Here is a 14,771-nt window from a genome sequence, read left to right as displayed (position 1 = left end):
AGACAAGTAATAATACTTTGAAGTCTATTCTGAATGTAACTGGTAGCCAGTGTGAAGACCTGAGGACACGTGTGATGTGCTCTGATTTCCTGGTTTTGGTCAGAATCCTGGCCGCAGCATTCTGGATGAGCTGCAACTGTCTGACTGTCTTTTTAGGAAGACCAGTGAGGAGTCCATTACAGTAATCCACCCTGCTGCTGATAAAAGCATGAACAAGTTTTTCTAAGTCTTCACTGGAGACAAAGCATCTGATTCTTGCAATGTTTTTGAGATGATAGTATGCTGATTTACTGACTGCTTTTACATGACTATTGAAACTCAGTTCTGACTCCAGAGTCACACCAAGATTCTTGACCCTATTTTTTGTTGTTTGACCCTTAAAGCCAAGGTACGCATTCACCTTGAGAACCTCATCTCTGTTCCCAAACGCAATGACTTTAGTTTTCTCTTTGTTTAACTGAAGAAAGTTTTGGCACATCCAACTGTTAATTTCATCAATGCACTGGCAGAGGGTGTCAATGGGGCTGTAGTCATTAGGCAGTAAGGCTAGGTAGATCTGAGTGTCATCAGCATAGCTGTGGTAGGAGATTTGGTTCTTTCTCATTATTTGGCTCAGAGGGAGCATTTAAAGGCTGAACAGGAGAGGTGCCAGAATCGAGCCTTGTGGGACTCCACATGTCATTGGTGTTCACCTCGACCTGTGGTCACCTATACTGACATGGTAATCTCTTTCTTCAAGGTAAGATCTAAACCATTTGAAGACTGTTTTGAGGACTGAGCAGTACCAGCACTGTTAGCTTGCCTAAATCTGTATTTAGGCGTATATCATTGATTATCTTTATAAGAGAGCTCTCTGTTCAGTGACGTGCTCTGAAACCAGATTGAAAATTGTCTAAACAACCCCCTGAAGTTTAAGAACTTGTTAACCTGGTTAAAAACAATTTTTCAATGATTTTGCCAATGAAAGGGAGATTTGAGAATAGCCTGTAATTGCTCAATAGGGTGTTATCCAGGTTGCTCTTCTTCAAGAGGGGTTTAACAACTGCAGTTTTAAGTGAGTTTGGAAAAATCCCTGAAAGAAGTGAAGCATTTACCACTTTTAGAAGATCCATTTCTAAACAGGTAAACACCGTTTTGAAGAATGATGTAGGGAGCGTGTCAAGACTGCAGGTTGATGTTTTTATAGCTTGCACAGTCTCTTCTAAGATTTTATCATTAATTGCCAAGAAATCAGACATAATGTCGGATTTCTTAAGTTGTGGTTGAGCTTGTTTGATATCGACACAACTTGGCTGATTGGATGAGCTGATTGCCTTTCTGATATTATTGATCTTGTCAGTAAAGAAATGAGCAAACTCAGTACATTTGCTTTCAGAGAGTAGTTCACTTTTAATCCGACTGGGGGGGTTTGTGAGTCTCTCTATCGTTGCAAAGAGTGTGCCAGCATTATTTAAGTTGCTGTTTATAAGGCTTGAAAAGAAAGTCTGCCTAGCAGTGTTTAGTTCCATATTAAAAGCATGAAGACATTCTTTATAGGTATTTTAATGGACTACTAGTTTCGTTTTTCTTCACATACGCTCAGCTTTTCTGCACTGTCTTTTCATCATTTGAACTCTTGGTGACCTTGTCCAAGATCCCTTTTGCCTGCCAGGCATCTTCTTGACTTTAACAGGAGCAATGTCATCTATGATAATCTTAATTTTAGAATTAAACAAATCAAGGAGAGAATCAACAGAATCTGCAGATATACTTGGTGCTAGCGATATGGCCTTCATAAACTGCTTACTGGTGTTCTCATTTATGCATCTCTTTCTGATAGAGACAGATCTGTCTTTAATAGCTGGAGTGATCAATATATCAAAGTAAATACAGAAATGATCAGATAGTGCTACATCCTTAACAACAGTCGATGAAATGTGTAAAAACCCTTAGTTATAAGTAGATCAAGAGTGTGTCCACGATTGTGTGTGGGTCCTTAAACATGCTGAGTCAGATCAAAAGTGTTAAAAACTGTCATCAGTTCTTTTACAGCATTGATTTCTGAATTATCAATGTGAATATTAAAATCCCCAGCAATACTAAAATAATCAAATTCAGAGGTTACTATTGATAACAGCTCTGTAAAATCATCAATAAAAGCTGGAGAATATTTTGGAGGTCTTTAGATAATGATAAGTAAGATGCGTGGAGCCCCTTTTAGTACTATACTCTGATATTCAAAGGACAAATAGTCACCAAATGACAATTGTTTACACTCATAGACATTTTTAAACAGGGCAGCGATGCCTCCACCTCTCCTATTAACTCTGCAAACACTCAAAAAATCAAAGATTAAAGGAGCTGCTTCATTCAGAACTGTTGCGCTACAACTGTCATCCAGCCAAGTTTCATTTAAAAGCATAAAATCAAGGCAATTTGTGTTGAGAAAATCATTGACTAAATTAACACTTATTGTTAAGTGATCTGTTGTTTAAAAGTGCTAACTTAACAGTTTTAGCTGTTTTTTCTATAGTTGTCTAAGATCTACATTTAATAGACACCAGATTTGAATTATTTGCTTTACGGCCAAAAGAAGTCTTTGGTTTTCTGTCATTTAATACAACACATATCTGCTTAGAGAAAGCTACAGACACACTGGGTTCCTGCTTGCTCTGAAAAAATTTGATAAAGACACTGTTATCTAAGCAGGCCCCTGACACACATCAGTGAGAGCTGTTGTGTTCACCAGCTGAAGATGGGGCGTTGTTGTTTGGGCCCTGGCGGTATGGCAAAAGTCGGAGGGCTCTTCCAGGTGGGCTCATAGGTGGTTGTGGAGCAGGCCGCTTTTTGGTTGGTAACTGGGGGCTTGCGGCAATGGAGTGCGAAAGTTTATTTTCAGCATACACCAATTCCTCCATCTTTTTTGAAAAACCCAAGAGTGATGAGCAAGGTGACAATCAGAACGTATCCGGTGGCAGAGGCTGTGGGACTGGAGATTCTGGCTGCTGAAATATGCTTCCCTGAGGATCATTTTTGAGTGACGAGACTTGATGCTGTTCTGATGGGTCACAGTCTGCCTGTGTTGAGCAGAGGGCAAGTGATGATGTCTCTATCAACATTGGGTATTTTGGCTGCGTGGCATTATGCCTGTCCTTGGGTGATTCGTCAGCCACAAGTCCACTCAGGAGCTGATTTGAAGTCCTGTGGTCATCTGGACATTTGCTAGGTGTGTGTGTGCAATTCAGTGGCATCCACAGCTGATGGATGATTGAGGGAGAAAAAAATATTGTCCTTTTGCACCTTTGCACCAAGTTTGTTTGGATGAAGGCCGTCTGATGTAATCAGCTGTCTTTGGTTCCAGAAGAGATTGAAATTGTCGATGAAATTCAGTCCTTTCTTGTTACATGTTTTCTGGAGCCATAGATTAAGACCAAGAAGCCTTGAAAACATATTTGTCCCTCTTGCAGGGAGTGGTCCACTTATGAACAGCTGAACCTTCAATCTTTCGGCTGTTTCCAAGAGCTCACAGAAATCTTTCTTGAGCAGTTCTGACTGTTCCTTCCGAATATCATTCTTCCCCACATGGATGATAATCCGTTTTGCAGTCTTGTGCTTTTTTAAAATTTTCTCAAGTTCTTTGTTTAGATCAGAAACAGTTGCATGAGGAAAGCAGTATGTCATTGTAGATCTGCTCCTGAAATTCTTGATTATTGAATCTTTTACGACTAGTGTTCTTATCTCAGGTGTGATCGGAGCAGAATGCCGCTGTCTAGTCAGCCTTGAGCCTCTGTTCCATGCAGAATTAGTTGCTGAATCATGCAATCTCTGTCTGACTCCATCTGGGAATTCTTCACCCATATTACTCAAAACTTCATATCTGTTCTGAAGCTGTATTTGAGTCCGAGCTGTATTTGGGGTAGAAGACGCTAATGCGGCAGGTATGATCTGACCCCGCAAAAAAAAAGTTTGTAGAATCTATGCTGATCTTCAAGCTGTGTTGTTTGAACACTGTGCTGATAGGCTCAAGTTAAAATTAGGGTATAAGATATAAAAGCAAGAGTGCAAAGAGTGGAGCAAGACATCTGAACAGTAGCAAAGCAGGAAGAGGGAATAAAATAAGATAATAAATCAATCAGTAATAATAAATAATAATAATAACAATAATAATTAGATTTACTGTTATCTGCCGTGCTGTTGTTACAGGAAAAAGCAACACTGTGTAGTTGTCATTTGTTTTGACTACTTTTACATCATATAGAAATATATGTAATGTTTGTTGTGTGAGACAATGCAAATACAATGCAGGTAGAGTGATGCAAATGACCCACAAATAACAGTATGCCCCTTTAATTGTTCCTGGTTACCGGGGACTCTTATTGCTGATGGACAAGTGTTGATGTGTGACTGCAGACTACATGAGGCTGCATTGAGTTGCTTGCTTTTCTTTTATTCCGTATGCATCCCTTTGATTTCTTTTCTTTCTTTCATTTTGCTTTAACTAGCGCAAGGCTACCGTCATGCTTGCGCGCACACTCAATGCACACAGAATTTGCATCCGAAAAGATCAAATTAGGCATTTATATATTTATATTGTCCTGCTGGGCAACAACTTTAAAACCTTTTTTGAAATGTTGTGAATGAAGCGTGCTGGGACAGATGTCCGCTATGCCCAATAGAAATGATGCAGCCAGCAAGCACGAAAAAAAAACACTCCATTGCAACACTGCAGTAACTTTCACTCATTGGGAAATGTTTCTCTGCCTGCGTCAAACCCAGCCGATGTACTGACCCAGAGAGCCCTTTACCACACCTTGATTGGTGGGTTCATGCAGCTACACACACAAATCTGTGAAGTGCTATACATGTCAAACTCCCGGGCCGCACTATCATTAAACTTTCAAATTAGAGTGGAGGCCACAAACTATCATCTCACGGACCGCAATTGGCCTGCGGGCCGCAAGTTTGAGACCTCTGGGTTAAAAGGATGATTTGGGGAAAAAAAAAGCATCTGTAATAATTTACTCTCCATTCATTATCTCTAAACATTTTTACTTTCTTTTGTTGAACATAAAAAGATGATATTTAAAAGACTGTTGGCATAATAGCAACTGACTTTTATCCACATAATTTTCTTACTATGGAAGACAGTGGCTACCAAATGCCAGCATTCTTTAAAGTGCCCCTATTATGGGTTTTTAAAATGAGTTGTTACGCAGCCAGCTGAGGTTTAAATCTGAAAGTGCACCATGTTTAAAACTATTGATTCTTAAACAAAATAGTCGACTCAGTCAAATGAATTAATCTTTTTGGTTTCGAATCGTTTGCCTGCACAAGAGGAATGCACAGTGAAGTATGTGTATGCTGATTATTTTGGTGAATATTTAAAAATGTTTACAAGGCAAACTCTTTCAGTAAGCTATGTTCGGTTTTAGCCACATTTGCCAGTTGCATTTGTATGCAGCATTCTTACAGTATATGCATAACATATACATTCTGTTTATATTATTACTAGTATCCATTCTGTCTCTTATTCTGTATACAGTCAGGTCCATAAATTTTGGGACATCCACACAATTCTAACATTTTTTCCTCTATACACTAACACAATAGATTTGAAATGAAATGAACAAGTTGTGCTTTTACTGCAGATTGACAGTTTTAGTTTGAGGGTATTTACATCCAAATCAAGTGAACTGTGTAGGAATTACAACAGTTTGCATATATGCCTCCCACTATGTAAGGGCACAAATGTAATGGGACAACTGGCTTCTTAGCTTTTCGCTGGCCAGGTGTGTGTTATTCCTACATTATCCCAATTACAATGAGCAGATAAAAGGTCCAGAGTTTATTTCAAGCGTGCTATTTGCATTTGCAATATGTTACTGTCAACTCTTAAGACGAGATCCACAGAGCTGTCACTATCAGTCAAGCCAGCCATCATTAGATTAAAAAAACAAAACAAACCCATCAGAGATATAGCAAAATACATTAGGCGTGTTTTGAAAATTCTTTAAAACAAGAAACACACCAGTGAGCTCAGCAACACCAAAAGACCCTGAAGACCTTCACTACAGTTGGCCAGATCAAAAACACTCTTCAGCAGGTAGGTGTATGTGTGTGAAAGTCAACAATCGAGAGGAGTTCACCAGAGTGATACAGAGGGTTCACCACAAGATGTAAACCATTGGTGAGCCTCAAAAGCAGGAAGGCCAGATTAGAGTTCTGTAAGTTCTAAAGCATTCACAGTGCTGGAACGACATTCTATGTACAGATGAGATTATCTTGTACCGGAGTGATGGGAAGAGAAGAGCATGGAGAAGGAAAGGAACTGCTCAGGATCCTAAGCAGTGAAGCATGTTGATAGTAGTGTCATGATCTGGGCATGTATGGCTGTGAATGGAACTGGTTTTCTTGTATTTATTGGTGATGTGACTGTTGACAAAAGCAGCAGGATGAATTCTGAATTTTTTCGGGCAATATTATCTGCTCATATTCAACTGAATGCTTCAGAACTCATTGGACGGCGCTTTACATAGCAGATGGACAATGACCCAAAGCATCCTGCAAAAGTACCCAAAGAGTTTTTGAAGGGAAAAAAGGGGAATGCTATGCAATGACCAAGTCAATCTCCTAATCTGAATCCGATCAAGCATGCTTTTAACTTGCTGAAGACAAAACTGAAGGGAAAATGCCCCAAGGACAAGCAGGAACTGAAGACGGTTGCTGTAGAGGCCTGGCAGAGCATCACCAGGGATGAAACTCAGCATCTGATGATGTCTATGCGTTCCAGACTTCAAGATGTAATTGACTTCAAAGGATTTGCAACCACGTATTAAAAAATGAAATTTTGTTTTATGATCATTATTCTGTCCCGTTACTTTTGGTTCCTTAACAAGTGGGAGAAAGTGTAAACACTTTAAAATTAAAGCCGACAGTCTGCAGTTAAAGCACGTATTGTTCATTTCATTTCAAATCCATTGTGTATAGAGCCAAAAATGTTAGAATTGTGTCAATGTCCAAATGTTTTTGGACCTGACTGTATGTTTCTATTGAAATATACAACACAGAGTGAAAATGGCTTTGATTGCGACATCATCTTGCATCCATTTGTTGACTTTGTTGGATGGAGTTGCTGTCGTCAGGCTTACCTCTCTTCAGAGTTTTCTAATAAATGCTAACTCAAACAAGAAAATGGTCTGAGGAAATGAGGCTCATGACTAGTTTCTATGACCAATTTCCTCTAACCTCCTGCTGTGAAACTCCTTCATCTTGACACTTTTGTGGTGAACCACACACAATTGGCATTGATACTGTACATGGCTCACATACTTCATCTTTAATATCCACAGGGAACAGTCCAACACAGATACATAGCATTGATTTGCAGAAGACGTCAGTCTGCATAAGCATACAAACACGGTTGAACTCCACAGTTTGATTTTTAGGTCAGGTTCACTGCGGTATCACATTTCCATCAGACTTGTGTGTGTACACAGCAGTCATAAAGGACAGAGCTGGCCAAGTGGAAAGGAGGTTGTAAAGGACTCTTCTTGTCTGAGTATTTAGACAAAGCTGGAGACACCATCAAAAAGAAAGACTTTTATTTATAGCATGTTTAAACGAGCATGCACGTTCTCACTGGATGCTTTATGACTGTTTACTGCAGAGCAGGCTAAGATCTTAGTAAACCCATTTCAACTGAACTTCAAACCCAAACAGGCATTTACATGATGAGAACTCAGACAGAACTCAACAGACAGACAGTAAGCTGGGTTGCAATAGGTCGAGAGAAGACTTCCAATTTGTAGTTTACTTTCATCATTAATACACACTAGTGTCAACTCAAAGATCTGTTAGCAAATTTAAAGAGACAGTATTGACTTTATTCTTTATGTACAAGCAGGCGCAGTCATTGGAGTCTTATTGGTCCAAGACTTTCAGTCTCATTCACTTCTATTGATTTCTTGACGTTAAAAAACAGCTTGTTATGCTGCTTGATGTTGAAAACTGATATTTTCTTCTTGTGATATTCTACTTTTTAAGTATAGTCATGAACACAAGCAGCAAGTAGCTTGGCTGTTGTTTTGCCATTTATTATGCATAGTAATTTCTCCCCTAGGCAACTGAATCAGAAATCCTAAAAAAAATTGCAAAAATGAGCACACTTGAGCATCGCAGAATATGGTCAATACCCCAAAATAAAAAATTGCTGTTAACTTGCTTATTTTTAGTCCATCCTTGATGAAAGTCAATTTACTTCTTCTTCAGCAGAACATTAAAAACGATTTTTAGCTTAAATCATTAAAATTACATCATCCTTGATGATTGATTTTTAAGAAGTCAATGAATATTGTCACTCATGCAGGCAAAATAAACCTTCAGTCCACCACTCCCACCAATGGTTCTGAGCGCATTCAAGATAGTTTCAAGTATGAGCTTGATGCATTAGGAAGCATGGGTGGATACAAACACACTTATAATCTGATGCTGTTTATTTACAATGGAGAGATGGTGCATGTTATGTAATGCCATCAAAATGTTGCTTAATCTATGAAAATTTTTGTTTGTGTTTTCAGATTAAACGTAATAGTTCTTATCTTAGCCACAGGTATTAATTTTGTCTAGACTGTATATGGTTTGTCAAGCGCTATTAGCCAGTTTCAGCTATAAATCTGTCATAGTAAAGAAAAAAAATAGATCTTAGATGATTTTAGGGTAAATTAAAATTTTTGAATGAAGTTGACAGTCAACTTTATCAAATGAAATGAGTGTAGTTAACTTAAAATTACTGAAATTTATACTGAAATTTACTGAATACTGAAATTTAATTCTACCCATTTGAAAAGAGTTTTGAACCCAGTGTTGAAGGTAATGACTTAATTAAATAACTCAATTACTTCAACTTAAATAGAGTAAGTTCACAGTACTTGCATAGATTAGTTTTCAACTTAAATGGTTTGTAGCAATCGGTTTCCTTAAACGGTTTGAGTTGCCTTAATTTATTGGGTTTTACAGTACTCAAATTGCTTCGATTACTCATTGTAAAAATGGGTTACTTTAAAATGATGTTACTTTACATTGTAAAAATGATTGGAATGGAGAAAATGCTTCTTTAGGCAAAATATCTTTTACCAATATTAGGATTTTAACTACTCACCCTAGAGCTACATGTTTGATGGGTTCCCTCTCGTAAAACACAAGATGTGTTTTAGAGTGTGTCCAGGCACAAAATGCTTAAAACAAAAATGAAAAAAAAAACTTTATATAACCTGTTTACAGTTAATTGTAATTTAAAAGTTAGGGAGTAGTAGGAAATTAATAAAAAATAACAGTTTATTTTTTAAGATTTTTGTTTAAATAAAATGCTAATCATTGAATCTTTTAACAATCTAAGAATAGTTTCTATCAGTCACAGTATTTATAATTATAGTAAAAAATAATGATCAAATAGCAATAATTACCAAGAAAGGAGCATATTAATATGATTCCTAAAGGTTCATGGCACAGTATTGCTGTTTTTTATGTTTTTTTTTATTTTTATTACATGCTTGTTTTGCAAGATTTCTTTATATGTAAACCACTTTTTATTGGACTGTTCTGCTTATGCTTATGCTCAGTTAAAGAGTTATTAAGTACAATTTCGCTAGAGAAAGTTATAGAATTATTAAAATTGTAAAAACTGTTGTAAAAAATGTTTTTTGTTTCCTGATTTTTGTTGTTTTATAATTAGAAATTATTTTAAATAAAATAAAAAAGCTAAAGACTAAAACATACAATACAAAATTACTGGATTAAAAAAAGACAATTTCTGTACTTTTTTTTTACTTTAAGAATGATTCAAAGAAAAATAATTTGAAATATATTAGAAAATAAATTCAGATATGTTGAAAACTATATATGAAAACTGTAATTAATGCAAAATATTAGTGTTAAACCTCTCTAATGACATTTTTGTTTTTACATAATATTTGGACCGGATAAGATTCATTACAACACTTACTCATACAACTATATATATTTAGTGTTGTCTTGATTTGTGCAACTCTTGTTTGTTTAGAATTTCACACCTCATTTTCAAGCACAGTTACAAATCCAGATCCCACTAAAATCAAATCATTTGAATTACATTATAGACTCAGGTGGCCGAGAAGGACAGAGAAGTTTCTGCTCTGAGGGAGAGTCTTGTGGTAGTGACTAAGGAGAAAGAGAGATTGGAAAAGGTAAGAGCAATAACAAGTTCTTTTTTTTAACGAGTTTTTTTTTTCTGCCAATTTGCTATTCAAAGATCCAGAAAGTTACAGTGTCTTCCAAAGCTGATGTTATTAGCTTGATCTGCTAAATGTTAACGAGAATGTTTTAATATTAAATACCTTAATTTGATTCTTAGCAGGTAAGACGCTGAAATCAGGGTGAGCGTGAATGTTTGAGCCCCAAGAGTCACGGCTAAATGCCACATTCGGCTCCCTGATTACCCATCAGCACTTGTGTTAAATGTTAAATGTGCGAATAATTCCTCTAATCATGGCTCACGAATATGGGGTCAAAGGAGAGGGAAAGAAAGAACAAGGAAAAGGGTAAAAAATAAAGGAGAGTTATACACTGTGTCAGTGCTTTTTAAAGACTGGTAATATTTCATCTGTATTACAATAGCACTCAATATTTTTAATGTTTAAATTGGGCATCTCATCTCATTGGGATTCATCATGGGACTTTTGAAGTGTTGCCATTTTTTTAAATCTTGTTTTTGGTTTTTAGTAATAGTGTAATTCTTAAGTGGTTACATTTTTATAATGTAAGTAAAGAATAGTGTTTACCCTCAGCAATGTATGTTGTTAAATTATTTGTGAGCATATGAAATATATTCTTCAAATAACTTTGTTGATCATTTATTTCTTTTGCAGGAGTTGCAGCAGTATATGAGGGAAGGAACAACGAGGAGTCGGAGGTTAGAGGTCAGAGAGCCAGTGGTTCTGCGTTACCCACTGCCATATCCACAAGATCCACCTCCACTCCCACTGGTGCCCCAACAACCTGCTGAACTGCAGTTCGGAAATCCCTATTTAGAACAAGAGACCCGGGGTGAGTACACCCTTCTGTAAGCAGTAAGATGTTGTAATATTTTTAATATTAATTTTCAATTAAATATTTTAAGAAAATAAATAGATGAAGAACTTCTGATTTTTATACAAAAGTATAAACTATTTGCTTTATTAAAATATAAATATGAATAATTATTGATACAAAAATACTGATTCAAAAGTGTTGAGATGCTAATATTTTTGTATAATGTTTAACAATCCTCTAGGCAGTGTTGATTTGATAACAATCATACAGTATAAACAGAAATAGTGTGTTCTATTTTAATTTAATTTATTCCTGAAATGGTAAAGGTTGACGTTTCAACGGTGATAACTAGATTCTTTAGTGTCACATGGTAATTTAGAAATTATTTAGGGAATATGAAACATTTCCTATTATTATTATCATTGTTAAAAACAGTTGTGCTGCTTAATATTTTGTGCAAGCCACAAGATCACAATTCAATTTAGTATTTTTTTTTAAATAAAATATAGCAATGTATAATATGAATGATTTTAAGAGTTCACACTTACAGTAGCTGATGATTGGTTAAAAAGTGTGTTTGGCATGCTGTCCTGGGAGAGAACCCCGAGCTCATAAGATGACCGAGCCCGGGGCTTCCTCCTATTTGCAGGGCAAAAAGGTATTTTGAGCTCTGGTATATCTCAAGAACTCCCCTTCTGTTTGTAACTAATGACCAGTTTGCTATGAAGAGATAACTACCTACTAGAAGCACATCTATGGTGCTCATTTGAATAAGTTGCTTAACTTAAGTAGCATGTTTTTGGATGCTGGGTGGAAACCAGTGGACCTCCGGAACATGTGAACTCCACACAGAAACGTTGTCTGGCTTGGTAAGGACTAAAACCAGTAGCATTCTTACTGTGAGGCAACATTGTTAACCACTGGACTGCTGTGTCGCCCAATCTAGGAAAGGAGGAGGAGTAGGGGTGGAAGGGGGGATTCTTCAAAATAAAGATGACTGTGTTATGGAACTTTTTGGTTATTTATGGTGACTTAAGAATCGTCTGATTGGCTAATGCAGGACCAGCCTTGATATATCAAAAGCATGTGATCCTCTGGAAATTAGTTTATAAAAAAAACTTCACTTATCAGTGATTACTATTTTTCTAAATTTATATAATATAAATTCATGATATTTTGACAAATGTGAACTATTATTCAGTGAGCTAGTAAGTTCCCCAAAAAGCATCCATTGTTTTGATGTTACAGTTAAAAAGATTATTGCAACTTTTTGAGCTAAATTACATGTAAAAAAAAATGGGTAACATTTTAGAATATCTATCCGTTATAACTAGTTAATAGTCCATTATTAAACTGTTAGTTAATGAGTTCTAAAAGACTTGTTAAATAAAAGTTCATGGTTTGTTATAATTATTTATAACTGTGCCTTATAGATAGCCAACAGATAATGTACAAGCTGTTAGTTAACCAGTTCTAAACAACTTGTTACTGTATTTTAAGGATTCTAGTAACTTACTTACGAAAGACTTGTTAATTATCGGTTAATAGTTTATATTTGTTTTTTGGACGTAATTCTAAAGTTGCAACTATTCTTCTTTTATTAAGTATTAGTAAATGAGGAATAGTTGCAACTTTAGAATACCGTCCCAATAACATACTTAAGCTAATGACTAACACTTAACTAATATATTAACTCACTTTACAGATCAGTTGTTCATAGTTTATTAACTATCGACTAACACCAGTGAAACTGTGTAGAACACTAAATGGATGGAACAAGTTCAAGCTACATAAATTTGATGTGATATTTAAAATATAATTATTTTTACCTTAACCTTGTTCCACTCATAAGCTTTTCTGTGTGCTGTATTTTACCAAAGAAACTCCACAGATGAAATGTTGAACATTGTGTTTAATGTATAGAAACACACATACTGAGCCATCGCATGGCAGAACAGCAGTATACAACAGAATACAAACCCATGAGGTTTGGGCACTTTTTGTGCTAAACATGAAAACAAACTGGTGTTATTAGATTGTAAACAAACTATGAACAACTGATCTGTAAAGTGTGAGTTAATATGTTAGTTAAGTGTTAGTCATTAGCTTAAGTATGTTATTGGGATGTTATTCTAAAGTTGCAACTATTCCTCATTTACTAACACTTAATAAAAGAAGAATAGTTGCAACTTTAGAATAACGTCCCAATAACATTTATAAACTATTAACTGATACTTAACAAGTCTTTCTTGAGTAATTTACTAACAGCTTGTTCATGATCTATTATTAATTTATAAGGTATAAATCCTTAAATACAGTAACAAGTTGTTTAGAATTTGCTAACTAACAGCTTGTACGTTATCTGTTGGCTATCTATAAGGCACAGTTATAAATAATTAACAAACTATTAACCTTTATTTAGCAAGTCATTTAAAACTCATTAACAGTTTATTAACTATTAACTAGTATAAACGGAGTTATTCTAAAGTGTTACCGAAAAATGTATTGAAAAGCAATTATTCATCACACTATAGCAGTGTGTATGAATTTAAAATACCATATTATTTTGGTTTTGCTGTCATTTTAGAATTCTTACATGAGCAAATAAACTGTATTTAAAATGTCTTCACTTGTCGTTCCTCAGATGGAGCAGATGGGGCATTATCCCCAGAACAAACCTGTCGCCCCCCTCCCCTAGCTCCTCCACCGTGGGGTGGTCCTGTGGTCTGCAGCCAACCATCACGAAGCCTCAGCCCACCTGATGGCCTAGAGAATCCTACTGAAGAACGGCCTACTGTAAGGACACATACACTGATCAATAGAGCTGTGGAAATATTTTAAAAGCTTTTATTGTGTATTTTCTATTGGGAGCTACATGGACGTATAGACAAAGAGAAAATAGACTTGGTCTGTTTTAATATGACACATATTATAAAAGCTGGTGCTTTTCTGTAGTGTATTGTTTAGACATGCTGTCTGATGTCAAAATGACATCAACAGCAGAAATGTGTTTTACTTTTCTTTAATGCTATTGAACAGTTTAGGTACTATTTGTTCCTTTCCAAATTGACACTTTATGAACAAACCTTTTGAAAAGTGGCAACTTTATTACTGAAAGTATGCTATACATACACTCACCAACTACTTTATTAGGCACACATGTCCAACTACTCATTAACTCAAATTTCTAATCAGCCAATCACATGACAGCAACTCAATGCATTTAGGCATATAGACATGGTCAAGATGATCTGTTGCAGTTCAAACTGAGCATCAAAATAGGGAAGAAAGGGGATTTAAGTGACTTTGGCCATGGCATAGTTGTTGGTGCCAGACGAGCTGGTCTGAGTATTTGAGAAACTGCTTGGATTTTCACGCACAACCATCTCTAGGGTTTACAGAGTATGATCAAAAAAAGAAAAAAAAATTCAGTGAGCGGCAATTATGTGGGCGCAAATGTCTTGTTGATGCCAAAGGTCAGAGGTGAATGGCTAAACTGTTTCAATCTTATAGAAAGACAACAGTGACTCAAAAGCAGAAGATCATCTCTGAAAGCTCAACACATTGAGCAGCAGGCTACAGCAGCAGAAGACCACACCTGGTGCCACTCCTGCCAGCTAAGAACAGGAAACTATGGCTACAATTCACACGGGCTCACCAAAATTAGACATTAGAAGATTGGAAAAACGTTGCCTGCAATGATTAGTCATATTTCTGCTACGACATCC

At 36.2% G+C, this 14,771-nt stretch overlaps 1 protein-coding gene across 5 annotated transcripts in view; it reads left to right on the top strand.

The window, feature by feature from the left end:
- Positions 1 to 14,771, top strand: part of tax1bp1a (Tax1 (human T-cell leukemia virus type I) binding protein 1a) — a 50,311-nt gene that overhangs the window by 26,529 nt on the left and 9,011 nt on the right. For all 5 annotated transcript variants that reach the window (XR_012394634.1, NM_001346178.1, XM_068215155.2 and 2 more), the window contains 3 exons: positions 10,113 to 10,199; positions 10,881 to 11,058; positions 13,688 to 13,839. Coding sequence is in view for 4 of the 5 variants with exons in the window: in NM_001346178.1 (NP_001333107.1) it covers positions 10,113 to 10,199; positions 10,881 to 11,058; positions 13,688 to 13,839 (417 nt within the window). In the remaining variant the exon portion in view is untranslated. The remainder of the gene's footprint in view (positions 1 to 10,112; positions 10,200 to 10,880; positions 11,059 to 13,687; positions 13,840 to 14,771) is intronic.

This window comes from Danio rerio, chromosome 19, assembly GCF_049306965.1.
Source record: "Danio rerio strain Tuebingen ecotype United States chromosome 19, GRCz12tu, whole genome shotgun sequence".
Taxonomy (NCBI): Eukaryota; Metazoa; Chordata; class Actinopteri; order Cypriniformes; family Danionidae; genus Danio; species Danio rerio.
This window is presented reverse-complemented; position numbering and strand designations above follow the sequence as displayed.